Raw genomic sequence first — 15,759 nt, 5'->3', positions numbered from 1 at the left:
TCTCTAGGTTTTTAATATTGAAATTAACTTTACTGACAATGTGTTTAAGATTTAAGTTATGTAACAATTCAACCACAATTGATTTTAGGTTACTGTTTCACGAGGTTTTTTTGCTGTACTTTACGCTTTGATGATCACAAAAAGAAAGAAAGAATTTTGCTCTGAGTACTTTGAGTGTAAAAGATGGTAAAACTTTTACAAAACTTGAACAGTAATCACGATCTGTTATCGAATGTTCGATGGGTGGTGTTCATGACAACATCAGATCAAATACAGAGAAGCTATATTTCTCTAAGTGTTTATATATATCTACTACTCATTTAATTAATCAATTTTATTGTATTATTGCATAAAAATGACAATCAAAACGAAATGAAAAAAAATGATGTTAACTCAAATGTAAAATTAGCTAAGCTAAAGTTTTGCCCATACATTAAAATATTATCTGTATAACAGATATCAATGATGTTAATAAGCGCAGACATAAACCAATTTATTTTCAATGGGAAATTTATTTTTACTTGAAGTACCATACAAACACACACAACATCAATAAATATTTCTATGATTTATACTAAATATGTATATTGATAAAATATTTAAAGATTTTTTATGGCTTAAATTAAAGAAAAAAAATATATCAGAAATTTAAGTACTCATATGTTTGCAAAGCTAAATTTTAAAATTTGAACCTTACAAACCGGATAATTCTTAACCCTTGGTGTATAGAATTAGATGGAAATAAAGAATTAGATGTATCAAATGTATGTATCAAATTATTCAATGAAAGTAAAAATATTAATTAGTTGCAACATTTTGTAATGAATATTTATAAAAATTCCTTGATGAGTTCTAAACAAAACTTTCCGTAGACAAATTTATATAGGTAATTTCAAACAATTATTTTTTTACAAAATTTGGTGTAATGTACTTCTTATATGTAACTTTTAAAATCATTGTAATCAATTATTGTACATATGAAATCGAAATTTAAAAATGAAAGCTTAAACAACTGCATTACGGGCGAATATCTTTCGCATGAAAGGTACCTACAACTTTGCCATTCGTATCTTCAAGAACATAGTAATGATTGCCTACTTTTTCACGGATCTTTGCTTTAAGGAACACTGGAGCCAATTTGGCATTATATCGTTTTTCGAAGTTGCTTTGGGAGAAATTTCTTCGATAAACCTCTTGTCCCACACTGAAAGCAATTGGTCTGGTTCGTAAATCATATCTATGTTTGTTAGAATCATAAGCCTCTTTAATATTCTTTCTTATTTCTTTTCGTAAAATTGTCAGGTGGTCATCTCGGTTCAAAGGGTTAATAGGTTCGTTTAAAAGTCCAATTTTTGATAACAATTTGTATGAGGACCCGTGGGTAATCATATCCATTGCAAATATGGCGTGGTAAGGGGAACATTTTATAGTCTGATGGTATGAGTTCCTTAGAGCACAACTAATGGAGCTTATATTCTCATCCCACAACCTCTGATCACTTTTCAAAAAGGATCGAATTCCTGCAATTATTGATCTATTGACGCGTTCTGACGCGTTTGACTGAGGTGAATATAGGGCAGTAAAAATGTGAGAAATACCCAGTTTTGTCAAGAAAGCGTTGAAGTCATTAGAGCGAAATTGTGAGCCATTGTCGCTTACTATGGTCTCGGGAACACCATATATGTGAAATATCTGTGTTAGTAAAAAATTTTGAATTGAGGAGGATGTAAATTTTTTTAGGGGGCACAACCAATGGAATTTACTAAGGTGATCCAAGACTATTAGCAAACCTATATGTCCGTTTTTACTCCTTGGGTATGGACCCAAGATGTCAATATACAGACGCTGAAAAGGTCTACTTGAGATTGCCTGTTGTCCCATTTCTGGTGTTAGTGTAACGTTAGGGTATTTGGTTTGTTTACAGGTTTCACATTGCCTTACAAAGTTCCGGACGTCGGTCACCATTCCAGGCCAATAAAAGTTTCGACGAATTAGTTCAAGTGTTTTCTGCATTCCGCCATGAACGGTAACTGCTGAACTATGTGCTCGTTTTATTAACGTCTCTTTTAACTGGTTTGGTATCCACAATTTCCACGAATTTGTTTCCTGTTGAAGGTCTCCTGTAGTGTGTTCTGTTCTGATGTACACGTACTTTTCCACAATTTTTATATCTGGATATTGTGCTTCATTTTGTAAGATTTTGGTTTTCAAATCCTGATAATCTTTGTCTTCAAAATGTGGGGAATCCAGATCGATTTCTTCTTCAGCTAGTTCTATGGAAGCTACTTCATCAGTGTACATTCTACTTAGTGCATCTGGGACTATGTGGTCTTTTCCTTTTCGATGACTAATTGAGAATTTATAAGATTGGAGTTTAAAAACCCAGCGGGCCAATCTTCCACTTAAATTGGGTTGCTTCATAAGCCAGACTAAAGAAGAATGGTCCGTGATTACTTCGAATTCTTGTAATTCCAAGTAACAGCGGAACTTTTGTATCGCTTCAACCGCGGCTAAACATTCGCGTTCAGTGACGCTATAGTTCCTTTGTGCTGTGTTGAGTTTCTTAGACATGTACGCGATTGGTTTTTCACATCCTTCTTTATCTAGTTGAACCAAAACAGCACCAATGCCATAGTCGCTGGCATCACAGTGTAGGTAAAATTTCTGAGAGAAATCTGGATTGGACAAAACGGGAGCTGTTGTTAACATAGTCTTAATGGTGTCAAAGGCAGTCTGAGCACTTTCAGTCCATTGATATTTACGTTTCGTTGACAGTACTTCTGTGATTGGAAATACCACGGTGGAGAAGTTCTCAATGAATCGACGGTACCAGCCTGCGAGACCGAGGAAACCGCGAACCTGTTTGATATTCTTAGGGACAGGCCATTTAAGAATTGATTCAATTTTCTCCGGATCCGTTTTAATACCTCCACAACCGATAACATAACCTAAATACTTTACCTGAGTAACACAGAAAGAACTTTTCGTGACATTTAAAGTCAAATTAGCTTTACGAAACTGCTCAGCTATTCTTACTAAAGTGGACAAATGTGACGAGAAATCTTCTGATACTATTATCAGGTCATCAAGATAACCGAAAACGCAATATTTCAAATCAGGGGGAATTATTTGATCCATTAATCGACACATTGTCTGCGGAGCCGTGCAAAGACCAAATGGCATAACCCTGAACTGATACAGGGGACGTCCCGGTACAGTAAAGGCAGTTATAGGTTTTGCTTCATCGGCTAAGCCAATCTGCCAATAAGCGTCTTTAAGATCTAACTTTGATATCAGGTTTGCTTTTGGTAATCGTGAAAATATTCCATCAATATTGGGTAGCGGATAAGCATCTTTTTTAGTTAAGAAATTTACTTTTCTGGCATCCAAGCACAGTCTAACTTTATTGGGTTTCAAAACTAACCGCATTGGGGAACTCCACGGTGAAGAAGATTCTTCTATCACGCCTAAGGCCAACATCCTATCAATTTCTTTGAATATAAGTCTTTCCACAGCGGGTGAGACGGGGTAAAACTTTTGTTTGATGGGCTTAGCACATCCAACATCAATTTCGTGCTTTATTAAGCTAGTTTTCCCTAAACCATTCTTTTCAAAATTTGGAAATAAATTAATTATTGCAGTTAATTGCTGTTGTTGACTTGGAGTTAGTGGGTATTGATAATTGTCTATTATTTGAGACTTTTGATTATTTTCGGACAAATCGGACTTATTTTCAGACAAATCGGACATTTTTATAATCTCGGACAAAACAGACGAATTTTCGGACGTATCTGACACTATTGCAGATTCAAACATATCTGCCGCAAGTTTGAACGACTTCCAGAAATCTAAACCTAATATCAATCGTTGGGAAAGAGAGGGTACAATTAAAATCTTTAATTTATTAACTTGATCTTTAAAACGAATGTCGACATCTAAAGTGCCAAGAGTCCTTTGCACTGTACCATCGGCGGTTCTTACTATAGTCTTAATTGGTGAAAAATCGGAAAATTTTGAAAAATCATAGTTGGCAAGATCTGAACCAATGCACGAAACATTGGCCCCGGTGTCTAAGAGACCATATTCAATAAAATTAAGAAAACTAACTTTAGCGTAATATCTTTTATCTATGGGACTATGAACAATAGAAGAAATAATAAATTTCGAGGATTTTTTCCTATTTTTATAATAATTTCGGAGACGCAAAGTGGACCTTTTTGGTTGTTTAAGTTGACGTGTAGTCAGGCTACATATATTAAATATTTCATCACGCTTTCTCATATATTCATTCCATCTTTCATGAAACGGACGTATAGGGTATAAAACTTTATCAGAGGAAAAATTATTAGAACGTATTAGAATTTTTGGATGATATTTTACTTCATTTCGGTCTTTACTAGTAGATTTAGTTAGGGATTTTGTCAAGTCAGAATCAGTTTCGTTTAATTTAAGTTTTTTGAGCTAACAACTTTTCTCGTAGAGCAACGTAAACATTGCGGCTTATAAGTATTTTTTGCTCCGCATCCGTAGCAAAATACTTTTCTCTCCTTTAGGCAGTCTTCCCAATGGTGACCAATTTCTCCGCAATTCCAACAGTTTGTTGTGACGGGGACTGTTCTAATGGCATCTACAGTAGGCTCTACAGAGTTAGTGGTCTCAGTGGAATATTCCTCTGGAACTTCTAATTCGGCAATATTACGCCGTGGATAATATTGTTGTGGTTGTTTTTGTGGAAAGTTTTTTCTGAAATATTCATCTCCAAGCAAATTTTCCCTCATTTGAACAAGCTTTCTGAGGTGGGCTATGGAATATATCGGCACGTATAAGAGCTCGTGTCGAATATCCGAACGCAAATTTCTTGTCAAAATCTCAACTAGTTCTGTTTCCGGCATTGGAGTTTCTAAACGATCTAACATTATACAAACTGATTCATAAAACGTTTCAAACTTTTCTCCTGGCTTCATTTTCCTATTACGGATTTCTTCCTTAAAATCAAAATTTGAACGAAAGTCCTTATATTGATATCTTAAGGCTACACAAAATTCTTTCCAGTCGATGTTCTCTACCTGTTTATGGTACCTCCAGTACCAGTCGAGTGCTTTTCCAACTAGAAGAACATGTAAATTTTTACATATAATATTGAAATCGCCGTTAAAATTTTGGTTTGCCAATGTCCTCACTCTGTACAGAAATTCTTCTACATTCAAACCATTGGTAGAACCGTCAAATTTTAAATTCCAATTTTGGATTATGGACGTAACTTTTTCTGCTCTCATGGCAAAAGGTTCTTCTCTAGTTGGCTGATTTGTAGCAGAGTTTGGACGCAAATTATTTCCGTAAAAATTTTGGTAATGTTGCTGGGGAATTGGTTGAAAATTATTTTGAGAAAACGTTTGGTTATTATTGGGAATTATATTCAAATTGCCTAGAAGTCTAGTAATTGAGTTTTCTATCATCTGATTCAATTGTGACAAATCGACAGATGGTTGTATAGTCGGTCTATTTGGTAAAGTCTGAAAATTTTGTTGTATTGGTGTTTGGCTTTGTGGTACATACTGATTATTTCGAAAAGGACTATTTACTTCATAATTTCCTGTGTTCAAATGTAAATTTGATGGACCAGAGTTAGCTATAGGAGTTTGAGCAAATTCCTGATTTAAATTTTTACTAGCACCACGAGTGTTATATTTCTTTGCCATAGCACCTCTAGCCTTTGCACGAGTTTGAGCAACTTGTTTCGGTCTAGGGCTATTCCTTGGCAAATGAGTTTCAAATCTTTTTATAGTAAGATCTGCTAAGTCACAGCTTTTTCGACAACAAGGACATTCAGCAGATTGAGATAAGGATGTTTCGATACAAATTCGATGGAATTCATGATTGCATGTAGCAATAACTAAAATATCTTGAGTATCTGTCATGTCATCATTACAAATCAAACATTTAGTAACAGTTACAATTGGGGCAGCTTGAGCCAATTCTTGTGTTTGTGGTGGAGGTGGAGTATGTGCTAACGACATTTTGTTAGTTTACAATGAACTCAACAAGTTAAGAAAAAAGATAATCAATCTCGAATTTGTATATAAGAACGAAAAAAAATTCTAATATTTTTGAAAGTGTGAAATCAATGTTTAATTTAGCTTCAAGTGCTAAAAGTTTCGCTTTAAAAGATTACTATAAACTATAAAGTTATGGTAAAACCAAAGTAAATTAATAATCAAAAGAGGTTTTTGACTAATAAATTTAATATTGAAAGACACGTTTTGCACTTTATCAAAAATCAAAAATTTTCATAAAAATATAAAAGTTTATGTATTTAGATTATAATTGACAATTTTCTTGAATTTTGATTGGTATAAGGAGAAGGAGTTAAAATTTAATCGACAAAAAAAATATATCATCTATAGAGATTTGATGGATATTTTAAAATTTAAATTTTACTGAAAACCAACATACATTATTTAGCTACTGAAACTGATAAAGCCGGACATAGAAATGCTTACTGCAAAATCTATGTAAATCCTGGTATCATCAGGATGTTGATAACTCATCGGTAGAAAGTAAATGTTAAAATATATGTACATTAAAATCTAAAGAAAGTAAATTTATATACTATTATATTTTCATCCAATCAAAAGGAGTATAAGTTAAACTTTTGGTTAACAAGTTGGTCATAAGCCAAGATGTTAAAAATCCTAAAAGGACTTAAACTTATTTGACTGCGAAAAAAAACAAAAACTACAAAATTTAGCTTTCCATTTATAGAGATGTTTTTTAAAAAAAATTTTAGAGCCGAATGTTCAGTATCACCCATACTATCTAAATAGATGTATACAGTCAAATGTGAATATTTATAGTTTAAATCAGAACACTTCGTGCCCCACGTTGGGCGCCAATTTATGTAATATACTGGGGTTTACGCGTATAAAATTGTAAAAGAACTAAGTCTCAAAAGTAAACAAGATAATATATTTAATGTGTATTTTCTAAAAAATAAAACTGTTTTGTTGGGAGATACGAGGAAGGACTAATGGGAGCCATTTAAGCCACTAGCAAGCAGTCGTTGGGGGGGTTCGTGTCCACCTGTCTTCCCTAAATCCACACCAAAATACCCTGAAACACAAATATTATTATAGACTCCCCTAGTTTTGTATTTAGTGTTGCTAATGGTCAACATTGCCGATAATTCTCCTTTATGTCTTCAAGATGTTACGAAGACAAACGTCTCATGACCCACCCTACCTTTGGTTTTAGCGACGTCAATGTTTACTAAAACCCCAAAACGGATAAAACTCCCTACTGCACTTATACCATCACACAAGAAAATGTATTTACTAGTTTAGAGATTCATTTTAAATTAGTATTTATTACTTCAAAAAATATCAAAATTCATAAAGAATAGAAAGTACAACTATCGAAAACTATAAACTATGTTGTATGACCAAAACATCAATTGAAATTCAAATATTCATTATAAATTTAAAATAAAATGGAATGTGCTTATATTAAGTAATATTATGAATCGATCAATTTATTCTTTATCTTTACATGCTATCAATTTAGTTAAGAATAGGAGCAATTAGTTACGGTATACATTTTTGTAGGACACTTTTAACATTGACTGTACATTAATGTAGGTCAGTGATAATTTGTTTTGTTTTACAATTTACTTTGATTCAAAAAAAAACAATTTGGTTTGCTCATATTCTTAAAAAAAACATGTAAAGTAAAGACAATAAGAAAATATGCAAATAAACAAATAATGATCAACAATGAAAAAAAACAATAATATAAAAAAATTAAACAGATTCTCTCACTCACCACTTACATTCTGCAGCAGCACGATGAGGCCTCTCGAACTTACTCCAGATGAAATGTGTAGGTAGCTAAATATAGGGTTTTTGTTTAATATTTGTTGTTTGCATAATATTGGGAATTAATGGGTATTATTGAATCGATCGCATAACACAGTATAAATATTTATAGGTAATTTGTAAATGTTTGTAATTGTAATTGGTAAATTTAATTAATCATCTTAGTTTCTAACCAATATGTTATATTAGCTCAATTAGGTATATTAAGATAATTTAAAAAGTATAAGTTTTAAGTTAAGGTTTTGTAGTTATAAATTTCATGTGCAATAAAATTTATATGAAAATATTACTTTTTAATTATTTTTATATAAATTTAATATTTTAACAATTTTAAAAGAATTTTAGGATAAATGTTGAATATTTAATTAAATTTAGTTTAGTGATTTTTTTATTGTTGGTTTAACGAATTTTGTTTGACTTTAGAAAATTTAGCAATCTTAATGATAATTGTCTGATATCTAAATCGGAGGCAAATGTAGCCTTTATACAATATAAAGTGTATGAATGTTGGAAAATATGTAATTTTTGGAGATTTTATGATTGATCATCAAATGTGTGTGAAACCCTAGATTAGTTTTACGAAACTGTGTATTTGAGGAGACAATAATTCCCAAATATAATACTACTTATACTGGCATCAGATATTCGAACGCCAGTAAATATTGCCGTAGTTGCCTCTGGATAGAAATTGTACAAAATATGGAATCCGGTAGCATATACTGGAGCATTAGCAGAGCTTACAGGGCGTATTGTTGTACTTCAAAGTCTCGTGTCCGGAAAGATCGGATCCGTAGGATGATTTACGGCCACTGACAGACCACTCTGCTTTAAATCGTCTGGGAAATGTGGTTTTCCTATTGATTTTTTTGTTGAAATTAGTAAATTACCTATGAGATAAATTTTGGAGAAATCTTACTTGAATTTGTCTGTATAAGGTAAAATTCGAATTTGGGAATAAATTTCCTGATGAATTCCAGGGAACCTCAGATAATTTTTAGTTTGGTGTCTCTAGGTTTTTAATATTGAAATTAACTTTACTGACAATGTGTTTAAGATTTAAGTTATGTAACAATTCAACCACAATTGATTTTAGGTTACTGTTTCACGAGGTTTTTTTGCTGTACTTTACGCTTTGATGATCACAAAAAGAAAGAAAGAATTTTGCTCTGAGTACTTTGAGTGTAAAAGATGGTAAAACTTTTACAAAACTTGAACAGTAATCACGATCTGTTATCGAATGTTCGATGGGTGGTGTTCATGACAACATCAGATCAAATACAGAGAAGCTATATTTCTCTAAGTGTTTATATATATCTACTACTCATTTAATTAATCAATTTTATTGTATTATTGCATAAAAATGACAATCAAAACGAAATGAAAAAAAATGATGTTAACTCAAATGTAAAATTAGCTAAGCTAAAGTTTTGCCCATACATTAAAATATTATCTGTATAACAGATATCAATGATGTTAATAAGCGCAGACATAAACCAATTTATTTTCAATGGGAAATTTATTTTTACTTGAAGTACCATACAAACACACACAACATCAATAAATATTTCTATGATTTATACTAAATATGTATATTGATAAAATATTTAAAGATTTTTTATGGCTTAAATTAAAGAAAAAAAATATATCAGAAATTTAAGTACTCATATGTTTGCAAAGCTAAATTTTAAAATTTGAACCTTACAGATTCCAAGCTAAATTTTATTTCACATATAACAATGACAGCAAATAAAGCCAGAGGTGTACTAGGATTTATGAAACGTTGGGCTAGGGAGTTCAATGACCCTTATGCCACTAAATCTCTATACACATCCCTGGTAAGACCTATCCTGGAATACGGATCCGTAATATGGGACCCTATATATAAAAAGCATTCTGACGCTATTGAATCTGTACAAAAACAGTTCCTACTCTTTTGTCTTCGTGGATTAAATTTCAACCCAATAAATCTACCTTCATATTCTGCAAGATTGGCTTTAATTAAACTTCCAACCCTGAAGAGCCGAAGATCAATGTTAAACATTTCATTTATTTGCAACATAATCAATGGTAGTGTAAGTTCCGGTTTTTTAATCCAAAATATCTCATTTAATGTGCCTCAACGACCATCACGTCATTTTGTTCCATTATCAGTGAAATTTGTTAGAGCGAACTTTGCCAATGCTGATCCAATAAGGAGAATGTGTATGGAATTTAATAAATTTTACATGTTAATTGATTTTTCATTAAGTAACAATATAATTAAAAACAACATTATTGCTTATTTGAATTCATAATTTTTATAATAAGTTTTTTTAATTACATTTATACAAATAATTGTTAATTGCCTGTAAGGATAATTTTCCATAGGCTAATAAATAATAATAAATAAATAAATAATAAATAAAAATGAACTAACAATAAGTGGTTCAAATCTTATATCTAATACTATTATTTAATTAGTCCAGACAGTGCCGGACGAAAAAATTTTGTATTCATGGTTGTTTTGGTTAAATTGGCATTCTTCCTTCTAGATTAGGTCTGCTGTGTCCCTCCTTCTTAATCGAGTGTGGCCACGGTTATCTAATATGTTGCGGGCCAGCGGGTTTGGGTGAACTTCAAGTTTTTTTAAATATTTTTGTACATTTTTCGAGATTTCAATTTTTACAATGGGCACGTTTAGATCTTTGTGTATATTCGCGTTTTTGATATACCAGGGGGCAACTGTGATCATTCTTAGAAACTTGTTTTGGCGTCTTTGGATCTTTTTTACATTTGACGCTGAAGCCGTGCCCCATAACTGTATGCCATAACACCATATCGGTTTTATGATCATGTTATACAGTAGAAGTTTACAATCTAAACTAAGCGTGGAGTTTCTGCCAATAAGCCAATTAATTTGAATTGATTTCAATTTCATTTGAATCAACTTTGCATCTATATGACTTTTCCATGTAAGGCGACGATCGGGATGTATTCCGAGGTATTTCACTTCCGATTGTTGAATTATTGTTTGGTTATTGATATGAATAGGGGGGCATGATTCTCTACGCAATGTAAATGTTATGTGTGTACATTTTTGCTCGTTAATTTTAATTTTCCATTGTTTTAACCATTTTTCTAATTCAAATATGTGGTTTTGTAAGTAACGAGACGCTTCTTGAGGGTTTTCATGAATGCTTAGAATAGCAGTATCATCAGCAAATGTTGATGTATGAGTGCGATTGTTAGTTGGCATATCAGACGAATACATCAAATATAAAAAAGGTCCCAGGATACTGCCTTGGGGGACTCCAGCTTCAATGGGTTGTGCAGTACTTAAAAAGTTTCCCACTTTAACCTTAAATGTTCGACCAGTTAAATAGTTTTCCAACAGCTTATGTGTGTTTGCCGGTAAATTTTGACTCAATTTGTATATTAATCCAGCATGTCATACCTTATCAAACGCTTGAGAGATGTCGATGAGAGTGCAGAACAGTATTTCTTTTCTTCAAACGCTTTTCTCACCATATTTACAAGTCTATGGGTTTGTTCGATAGTACTGTGTTTTCTTCTAAATCCAAATTGATGATTCGGAATACAATTGTTTTCAGTTAACATCGGGTACAACTTGTTCATAAGTATCTTCTCAAATAGCTTTGATATATTAGACAAAAGGCTGATTCTTTATTTGTATGATTCTACTTTTTTGTGATCTTTTCCGGGCTTGGGTATCATGGTAACCAGTGAAACCTTGCATTCTGGAGGATAATATTCAAGTCGTAATATAGCATTAAAAATAAAAAGAATTATTTTTATTGCTATCCGGGGTAGCTCCATAAGCATCTTGTTGCTGATCTTGTCCATAGCAGGCGCTTTCTTGGGATTTAAATCAGCAATAGCATTTTCGATCTCTCGAATCTCAAAACGTAGGGGTACGGCTGCTCCAAAATAGGGTGCAACAGGTGGCAACTCAATTGCTTCGTTTGATGTGTTCGATGTAAATACTTTTTTTAAATGATTAACGAACAGATTCCCTTTTTCAGTATCATTTCTTGCCCAACCACCACTTGAATTTCGCAAGGAGGACTTACATATAACGGGTCTTTTAAGACTTTTTGTTGCTCGCCATAAATATTTATTCAATGATTCCATTTTTCGAAATTCCAAGAGCTTTTTAAGTCTTTTTATACAATCTTTAAGCTTCGATTTTAGTTGGGGGGATCTGTGCAATTGCCACTCTCTGCGAAATCTTCTTTTTTCATTTAAGAGCCGTTCGACATCTGCATAATTAATTCTATTGTATCTGATTTGTCGGGGGGTTTGGGTAGCATGTTGAGCAGCAAGTTTGAGATTTTTATCGAAATTGATAAGAGAGTGATCGATGTTTTCTGGTGTTCTTAGCAGTACGTTTGTCCTCAAAATATGAGCTGTTCTTTCGGCTCAGAACCCATAAGTCGCCAGAAATATGGGAAAATTTGATACTGAAAAATGGCCAATACTTTGAATAAATTCTGTGGTTATAAGCAATAACCACCTAAGTCGACTTAAGAAAGATTTGAGTTATATATGCTACATTATTCTGTTAATAGAACTCTATGTATACCTTCCTAAATTTCTTATATAAAAAGTTATTAATTAGAAACATTGGCTTCAGTCCTAAGAAAGACTATTGCATTTACAATAAGCGCCAAAATATACTTAAGAAAACATTCAATTATATTTTCTTTTGTTTTTCACGAAATAAATTTTCATAGGAGCCAAACTGAAGATAAGCGATTATTGCATATTGGCTTAATTACTTGACATGTCAATTTTTAAATATGTAATAACACTTTAACGCAACATACGCTAATCAGCTATCAAAACACTTATTTTCAACAAACGCCTAATCAGACATCAGCATTTTCAATTTAGTATTTCTCAGTTGCATTAAGCGATGATATTTGTTCTTATTAAATATTTCTCTAATAAATAAAGCTTTTGTTATAATTTTTCATTTTAGCATTGTGGGAGTAAGAATCTTTGATTCTGCATTATACTTTTTCTAATGCACTCTTTTATTTTTTCAGAAACGCTTTTATAAATAAAAATAGCTTTTTCTCAAAAACATTTTTTTTGAATTAGGCGGTTATTGCTTGTGACCACAGAATTTATATTGTACAAATGTTTCAAAATAAAAGCAAAAATTTTAAAAAATACCATTTTTAAATCCTACAAGCAGTATATTCAACATATTTATTGGAATTTGTATGCCATTTATTTCTTACCCGTCAGCTTAAAAACATATTTTTTTTTTTTAAATAGTAAAATTTTATTCGAAAATTATTAAGATACCTTAGACGGGTATTTTTTATGATCTTTCAAATCCAAAAAATATATGCATCCAATAGCGTACAAGCCACAAGCACAGGTGGTCAACTTTTTCACCCAGTATCTTACATTATGTTCCAGCAGGGTGGTAACAAATTTAGACACCAATTGGCTTGGTTTAAAAATTTGGAATTGGACTATCAGTTCAGAAGACACAGATATTTTTATTTCTTTATAAACTTTAAATCTAAAATTTTAGAAATTTTCCAACTATTATCTAAATAATCAGATTTACCATTTTTCAAAATTTCGTTGCAAATGTTTTAACAAAATAATATCACTTACCATTTAACGCATAGACAGTAACTATAATAAAAAAGTATTAATATCAACTGGTTGTTATGCAAACATTAAAATACATTGTACATTCCTACTTTTTTTTTTGGAATAAATGAGTTGCATGTAACTTTGTACCTCTATGCGTATGAGTATGTTGCTGCATGTTGACAATTTATATATTAATTATACGCTTAGTTATTGCATTTAACTATTGTATATATTTGTTGTATTTATTTGTTTTAATTATTATTTACCAACGGTCTGGTTTTCAATGCAAATAAATAAATAAATTTATATACATACATTTATTTGTTAATCCCCAGAGGACAAGTTTTTTTAAATTTTCAATTTTTTTTTTATTTTTTGTATAGAGATATACAAGTTTTATAGAGAGACGAAAAAATATTATACGTGCAAATCCTTTAAAGCTATTAAATACAAAATTAATGTTATATATATACATTAGGATGGCCCTTAATAAACGAAAGTTGGATTTTGGCCATTCTCACCCTCCAGTTTGGTGAACATTAGCAAAAAAATCATCATGAAAAAATTTTAGGTAAATCGGTTGGGGTTAAGACGTGCCGCAAGCCCTCTGAAGTTTTGAGATGCATTTACAAGGGGAAAAAATTCATTTTTTTCAGTTTTTGTAAAAATTTTGCCATTAAAAAATTACTTTTGTAATTCAGTTTAAAAGAATCGAAATGTGTACGTAATTGTCGTTCTAATGAGACATAAAAAACAGAAATCGGTTAAAAAATTTTAAAGTTATTAAAAATTCGCCAGGCCATTAACGTGTCTCAGGCCACTAGAACATGAAATGTAGGAACAAAATTAACATATTTTGAGAAATATTAAAATAAAAGCTCATTTTTACTTAAAATATGTCCATATTTACTTGTATATGAGTTTTTGTCTTCGTAGGATACCGTTAACCTATTCTTAGGTATGAACAAAAAAAATTAATTTTTTTAACGGCAGTTTCAAAACTCCATTTTCAAATTTTTAAAAATTTTGTTAAACAAATTTCAGAATTTTTTGATCATCTCATTGGGATTTATTAAGAGTATAATAAGGAATAAAAATGTGAAAAAATTATGAAAATATCTCTTATAGTTTTTCCGTACCTGCGATTTAAATTTTGAAATTTTCGAGAAAAACCAATTATTTGGCAATTTTTAGGCCAATGAGCTCTATTTCCTTACTCTTATGAATTTTAAGTAAAACCTATTCAGAATATTATAGTCCAGATAATTCAAAATATACTCTGAAACTTCTACTAAAATCGGAAGACGTTAACCCTTAAATCGTGAAGGTCAAAGGTAAAATTTTTCAATATTTGGAATTTCTCTTGGAAAGATTTCGAAATGATCGAAATGTTGTATATTTTTGGGCCGATTTTGATGAAATTTAACAAAAATATAACATAAACTCTAGGGTTTATAATAACAGCACAAGAATGGAAATTAACGCTTAATGGCACTTGGGGTTAAAATGACACCAAACTTTTAAAATCATAATTTTTTATGGTTTTAGAAGTTTGGGGTCATTTTAACACCAAGTGCTATATAGGGTTAATTTTAATTTTTCTGCTGCTTTTGTAAATACTAGGCTTTGTGTTATATTTTTGTTAAATTTCATCAAAATCGGCCCAAAAATGTACAACATTTCGAACATTTCAAAATCTTTCCAAGAGAAATTCCAAATATTGAAAAATTTGACCTTTGACCTTCACGATTTAAGGGTTAACGTTTTTTGATTTTAGTAAAAGTTTCAGAGTATATTTAGAATTATCTGGACTATAATATTCTAATTAAGTTTTGCTTAAAATTCATAAGAGTAAGAAAATAGAGCTCATTGGCCTAAAAATTGCCAAATAATTGTTTTTTCTCGAAAATTTCAAAATTTAAATCGCAGGTACGGAAAAACTATAAGAGATATTTTCATAATTTTTTCACGATTTAATTCCCTATTATACTCTTAATAAATCCCAATGAGATGATCAAAAAATTCTGAAATTTGTTTAACAAAATTTTTAAAAATTTGAAAATGGAGTTTTGAAACTGCCGTTAAAAAATTTAAATTTTTTTGTTCATACCTAAGAATAGGTTAACGGTATCCTACGAAGACAAAAACTCATATACAAGTAAATATGGACATATTTTAAGTAAAAATGAGCTTTTATTTTAATATTTCTCAAAATATGTTAATTTTGTTCCAACATTTCTTGTTCTAGTGGCCTGAGACACGTTAATGGCCT

The 15,759-nt window shown here is 31.3% G+C and overlaps 1 protein-coding gene across 1 annotated transcript; it reads right to left on the bottom strand.

Moving 5' to 3' along the window:
• Positions 1 to 1,017: 1,017 nt before the first annotated feature.
• LOC135958385 (uncharacterized) lies at positions 1,018 to 6,017 on the bottom strand. Its single transcript, XM_065509289.1, has 5 exons — positions 5,181 to 6,017; positions 5,067 to 5,107; positions 4,595 to 4,743; positions 2,153 to 4,070; positions 1,018 to 1,237 (listed from the first exon to the last, which is right to left on the bottom strand). Exons 1-5 carry the CDS (start codon positions 6,015 to 6,017, stop codon positions 1,018 to 1,020), a joined length of 3,165 nt encoding a protein of 1,054 aa, XP_065365361.1.
• Between the last annotated feature and the right edge of the window lie 9,742 nt (positions 6,018 to 15,759).

The sequence above is a fragment of the Calliphora vicina genome, chromosome 4, assembly GCF_958450345.1.
Source record: "Calliphora vicina chromosome 4, idCalVici1.1, whole genome shotgun sequence".
NCBI lineage: Eukaryota > Metazoa > Arthropoda > Insecta > Diptera > Calliphoridae > Calliphora > Calliphora vicina.
The sequence above is the reverse complement of the archived record's forward strand: the minus strand, read 5'-3'. Positions and strand labels throughout refer to the sequence as shown.